This window comes from Amaranthus tricolor, chromosome 5 (genome assembly GCF_026212465.1).
Source record: "Amaranthus tricolor cultivar Red isolate AtriRed21 chromosome 5, ASM2621246v1, whole genome shotgun sequence".
NCBI classification, from domain to species: Eukaryota; Viridiplantae; Streptophyta; class Magnoliopsida; order Caryophyllales; family Amaranthaceae; genus Amaranthus; species Amaranthus tricolor.
The window spans coordinates 10,712,133-10,718,224 of record NC_080051.1 but is presented as its reverse complement, the minus strand read 5'-3'; the positions used below and the strand labels follow the sequence as shown (position 1 = coordinate 10,718,224).

Genomic DNA, 6,092 nt, shown 5'->3' with positions numbered 1-6,092 from the left:
AGAGCGTTCTCTTACAACTTTGTAACATCCAGTCTAAACGCAACCCAAGAAATAAATGAATTAGGTGGTCCGAGTCTAAACGAGATGTATAAGGAAACATTAAATAAAAGTTTGAGTTAAGACAAATTGTAAATCGAGTTCTAGTTAGCTCGACTAGCTTCTAAATCAAACAAAACAAAACTTAATGTTCTCGACTAGCAGCAAAGAACAAAACGAAAGTTTAAATTGTTTAATACAACTCGAGAGCATAATTGTTTCTTATTCTACGAAAACTCAGCAAATTTATATGTGAAGAAAACTAAGCTATCAAATCAATTTCTAATAACCTTCTAGATTAAAAGTGTTCATGTGAATCCAACCTCACTGTAGGACCATTAAAGATCACCATGTACACATCAGTAACAAATCAATTAAACAAGATAAATAAACAAGTAATCTGTGATAATACACTAGAGATAGATAGTCCATAGACAACCTAGCTACGGGAACTTAAATATCAACCTCCATCAACATTATCTTCTTACTTACACTGATTGTCTTACTCATCACAATTTTATTATACAAGTTCATCGTTTGTCTTTCTCTAAACAAGAAAAAGTTTAATTCGTAACTCAAGATTTATTATCAATTCAGTTGTTATGTTGTACTTCGTATGTCTCTCTCATTTTACACCACTTTCTATTTTAATTTATCCTATTAATTTTGCACCCTTTTCTTTTTTGGCTATGATTTCACTCTATTTCTTTTTATCTCGTCCATAAACTTATAGTCTCTTTTATCCTCAAATTGTTTTTTGTCTCAATTTTCAAATTTCACCTATTTTACATTAGGCGCAAAATAAGAGACAGAGAGAGTATAACATAATGACGTATAAGATAAATGATATTGCGTATACGTAACTAGGGGCAATTAAAAAATCATGTAAAAATCATAAACCAAGGTCACACACCACTTATGAGAATCGACTTCCTATGAATGTTACACATACACATGTATTAGAAAATGTTCACTACCATCAAACTAACTTAAAATTATTGCATTCAACTACATCCATTAACACCATACTTACATTTATATACATTTAGAATATGCAATTCCACCTTAAACATATTTTAACTTAACGAAAAAGGGATCAGCAACAGAAAATTGTCCGACATAGAATATTAACAGTTTCAAACTCAAAATCCGACTTTTCCAATGATTTCAGGACATATAAAAACCCTTGGGGAACCAATTTTCATATTTTTTAGTGTAATCACATTTTAAAGACAAAAAGTTCCCGAGATAACATTTTTTCGACAAAATTTACCAAACCTATGAAATTCATCAATTTTCCGTAATATTTTCACCAACCAAAAATCGTTATTTTACTATTCAAAATCCTAGTTTTCGTCCCTATATAATCACCGAAAGAATTACAACTTTTAAATTTATTAAAATGTTATAAAACTTCACTTTAACAATAACGATGATAAACATAACTTAATAAAAACTCTCTTACAAAATAATCAAATCGAAAATCCCAACCCTACATAATTTGATAATCAATTATAACTTTTCATTTTAACATCACAAGCACATGTTTTTCAAATCACAAGAATCTAACATTTCAAACATACTTAAATATACCCATATATATATATATATATATATATATATATATATATATATATATATATATATATATATATATATATATATATATATATATATATATATATATATATATATATATATATATATATATATATATATATATCGCATTATAAACCAAAACAAAATTAAAATTCTTCAATTTATCTAAGATTGCGTTTGGAAAATGCATGTCATTTTAAATTGTAGATTTAAATTATGAATTAATTATTGAAGAATTTGAGAATGACAAGATTTGAGAAGTCATTTTCAAATTCTCATTGTTTAACCACATTTATATATAACCATAGTGGATTTGACTCAAATTCAAATTTGAATTTCTTCATTTGCCAAATACTAAATTTGAGTCAAATCTATATTTTCAAATGAAATCATTATTTCCAAACATAGCATAAAGGGCGTTACTAATATTTGCTTTAGACTTCACATGACTTTTTCTCTCCTTTCCCGTTAGCTAGTCTAACCCCATATGGAACTATTATTATTATTATTATTATTATTATTATTATTATTATTATTATTATTTTCTTCAATCCAATTGCAATAGAATCTTTCAAAATCTAAGTTTAGAAAAAAGTCTACAATGTTAATGGCCCAACTCATTCTAATCTTCTTGAAATTATGAAATAATTCTCTCCATAACAAAAATAATGCTTTATGGGTTTCAAACCCTGGTCACTCATGTGAAAAATAGTGTACTAACTAGCTGATCTAGGGTATGTTTACATAATGTGTAATATAATAAATGCTTAAAATAGTGGGGTGTTATAGATTACCCCCTTAAAAGGGTTGCCCGCGAAACCAAACACACATGCCAAGAATAGACATTACAACCAGAGTAAAGAAAACCATACACCCAACAACATACACACTCATAAACATGTAACGTAATGCAGACACATACAAATAAGTAATCCATGAAATGCAAGTGACGCATTAAATGGGAAAAATTCCTATCGCCTTTTATCCCCCTAAAAGAAGTTACACCCATGTAACTTACTAACCTGGGAAAGTAAATAGCGATACTTCTCACGCATGGAATCCTCGATGTCCCAAGTCGCCTCTTTCGTTTTATGATTAGAGTGACATAGGATTTTTACCATCATAATGTATTTTTTACAAGTACTAAGGACCTTCGAATCAAGAATTTGGATCGGTCTCTCTTCATATAAAAGTATCTTGTCAAGTTCTAGAGACACGAGGTTCAAAATGTGAGAGTCCGTCAAAACATAGCGCTGGAGTTGAGAGATGTGAAAGACATCATAAATTCCCAAGACATTTGGCAAAGCTTACCAATAAGCTAACTTATCCACGTATTCGACCACATCATAAGGACCAATGAAACATGGATTCAACTTCCCACAAGCACCAAAACGAACTACCCCTTGCATCGGTTATACCTCAAGAAGGACATTATTACCCACTGCAAATTTGTTTGGTGTATAACTTAAATCCACATAAGATTATTTCAATCCAGGACTGCATTTATTTTCCCTCGAATGAGCTTAGCTTTCTCTGTTATTTGAACCAACATGTTGGACCCAAGGTAGAGCTTCTTTGAAATCACCCCAACACACACGACTATGACATTTAGGCTTATGGAGTGCTTCAAAAGGAGCCATTTGTATAGTCTCTTGGTAGCTATTATTGCACGAAATTCAACTAAGTCCAAGTATTCGTCCCAAGATCCTTGCCATTCAATGGATATAGCTTTTAACATGTCTTCTAGAATCTGATAAACTCGTTCAGTCTGACCATCAGTCATAAGGTAAAATGACGTACTATGAAAAAGATTTGTTCCCAAGGCTTGTTGTAGCGACCTCTAGAAGTATGATAAATATTGAGTGTCTCTGTTAGACACAATTGTACAAGGCACTCTATGATAACGAACTAGAAGTGCGCACGAGCTAACTGGTCCATATCTCACTTACAATTCATTGGAACGAATCGAGCTGACTTAGTCAAACGATCCACAATAACTCATAAAATATTGCGAACCTTGGTGCGTGGCATTCTAGTACGACATCCATAGAAATATCATGCCACATCCACACCAGAATTTCCAATGGGTGTAACAACCTTGTCGTTTAGCTTATGATCACTTAAAAACTTAGGATCATTAGTTCGTTTCTTTAGGATTTCTTTTAAAACGTGTTGTTTGAATTGAAAATGTACTCAACTTTGCTTCTAATTCTCCTTCTTGAATGATCTGTAAATTAAACCTTTCAAAGTGTTTACTTAAATCTTCATAAAATATCATCAATTCCAAAGAATGGCTCAACTTCCTGCTCAACATGTCTGCCACAATATTGGCTTTGCCCTCATGGTATGTGATATCCAAATCATAATCGCTAAACAACTCCAGCCACCTCCATTGTCGTAAATTCAACTCGTTCGAATGTAACCGCTAAACAATAACTCCTCCAACTGAATTTTCAGTTCCTAATTTCCGTTGGGCCTATTCCATAAGGACCCTTAGAAATTGGTCCCGTCCAAGGTATTTAAACTATGGTATAATCCATATTCCGCTTTAGATGCACACTAGAAATCTCATCCAAAAATGAATTCACAACATCATATACTATCAATATACTCTTGGGTCACACCTCCTCCCTTCCTATCTTTTTATAATACATAAATCTCTAGGGTGTCTTTGCTTGATTAACTTTTTCATAATCAGAGATAAAATAATTTTATCTTTGGTCCCTTAGGAAATCTTTCTTCTATATTAAAACCGGTTCACCTCGGGTCCCCTTAGTACTACTATTTGTTCTTCGCAATAAATCACTACCATGTATCTACCCAACCAGTCCATATGCAAAATTCCTTCTGAATCCTCCATCTCTAAAGTAAACACGTCACTCAAAAACTTTGTGTTTCCTATCGGTCAAGGGAGACAATTCACAATAAAAAAACTTTCTCGGATGGAATACAAACTTAATATGAAGTTCTCTCTGGTTTCCCCAAACCTAAGCCTGTAATCCTAGGCTTAAAAACGAATGAATACGACGCACCAAAATTAAACAAGACTTACAAACTCTAAATTAATGTAAAAACCTACCTGTGAGAACATCTCTAGCCTGCGTTTCCTCTTGGAAACTCATAGTTATCAACCTTCCATAGTAAGGAGCCTTGGGCGAACCCCCAATGCCTTGGCAATCACGTTGTCTAGAGGTATTACCTTGACGTGCCCTACCCTGCTATTGCTGGAATCCACCGCAGTTTCATTATAATCAATAATTCTGCACCCTATTATGAAAAGATCTACTTCCATTCCCATTACTATTAACATTAGCCTCATTACTCGGACCTTTCTGTTGGAACCCACTCATTTTCATCCAATGTCTAATGTTAGCCTTATTTAGCATAGCATTCAAACATATGGTGTCGTTTCTCCCTGCAGAATGTACAACCTACCAAATTCCCTAAATGATCCTTGTCGGGATAAATCCTAGTGCACTTCTTACAATTACACACTCCTTCCTTTCCATTGCGGTCAATTAATAACTTTTAAGATATGTTTTGTGACCAATGACCCCTAACACCTTGGCTAGATATTCTTGAGTTCCCATAATATCAAATCCCAAAGACTTTGGTTTCTTAAAATTAACGGGTTAGTGATGATTGTTGGATTGCTGCACATGTTCCGTTTTTTATATGAAATTTAACCAACTTTCTCCTTTATTTTCTTATGACATTTTCGATCCTTGCAACCCTCTTATACAACTAATCTAAAGTAGCATATTTGTCATTGTCACTCTTGATTTGCTTGTAGATGTCAAAGGATAAACCTAACTTGTAACGCTGAATTTTCTTAGATTCAATAGGGATGTCATTAGGACAATACTTAAAGTACTCTATGAACTTCTAGTTGTACCCATCCACTGATAATTTACCTATCTCTAAATGGGAAAATTCATTTGAGTTACATGTGGTAAATAAAATGTTATCAAATGGCTTTGTTAACTCCTCCCACCTAAATCCTTCCTTATCCTCACCTTCCAACATTTTCTTACTATGGACTTACTAGTTATCGGCGTCTTTAATATAAAAATACGCCGCTTGATCGAATAGGAACTCGTCATAACATTAGAATACACTGAACAGTTTGTCGAACTCCCTCAACAATAACTACAGATTCGAAGGTTCACCCTTGCCGTTGTAGACTAATGGCTTGCTATGGGTGATACACTTATTAATTGATTAAGAATGTTATGAAGAAGAGATGTAGGTAAATTGTCATCCAAAAATTTATAAGCATTGGGGGATTGTGAAGAAGTTTGAGAAAAGAAAAAGTTGGATTTGTCAAAAGTCTTATGCTGATTTGAAGCGACGACCAGAAGAGTTCATCGTGGGCGAACGGGTATTACTTCGCGTGTCACCCATGCACGGAGTAGCACGTTTTGATTCTCGTGGAAAGTTGAGCCCTCGATTCATAG

At 33.3% G+C, this 6,092-nt stretch overlaps 1 protein-coding gene across 1 annotated transcript; it reads right to left on the bottom strand.

Moving 5' to 3' along the window:
* Positions 1-909: 909 nt before the first annotated feature.
* Positions 910-3,044, bottom strand: LOC130813408 (uncharacterized). The gene is made up of 3 exons (XM_057679245.1): positions 2,976-3,044; positions 2,658-2,888; positions 910-969 (listed from the first exon to the last, which is right to left on the bottom strand). The coding sequence occupies exons 1-3, from the start codon at positions 3,042-3,044 to the stop codon at positions 910-912; spliced, it is 360 nt and encodes a 119-aa protein (XP_057535228.1).
* Between the last annotated feature and the right edge of the window lie 3,048 nt (positions 3,045-6,092).

Coding starts and splice junctions, on each gene's coding strand:
- LOC130813408 (XM_057679245.1), bottom strand. CDS start 3,044: ATGCAAGGGGTAGTTCGTTTTGGTGCTTGTGGGAAGTTGAATCCATGT. Junction 2,889..2,975: donor TCATTGGTCCTTATGATGTG/GTCGAATACGTG, acceptor TCTCAACTCCAG/CGCTATGTTTTGACGGACTC. Junction 970..2,657: donor ATCGCTATTTACTTTCCCAG/GTTAGTAAGTTA, acceptor TAACATTCATAG/GAAGTCGATTCTCATAAGTG.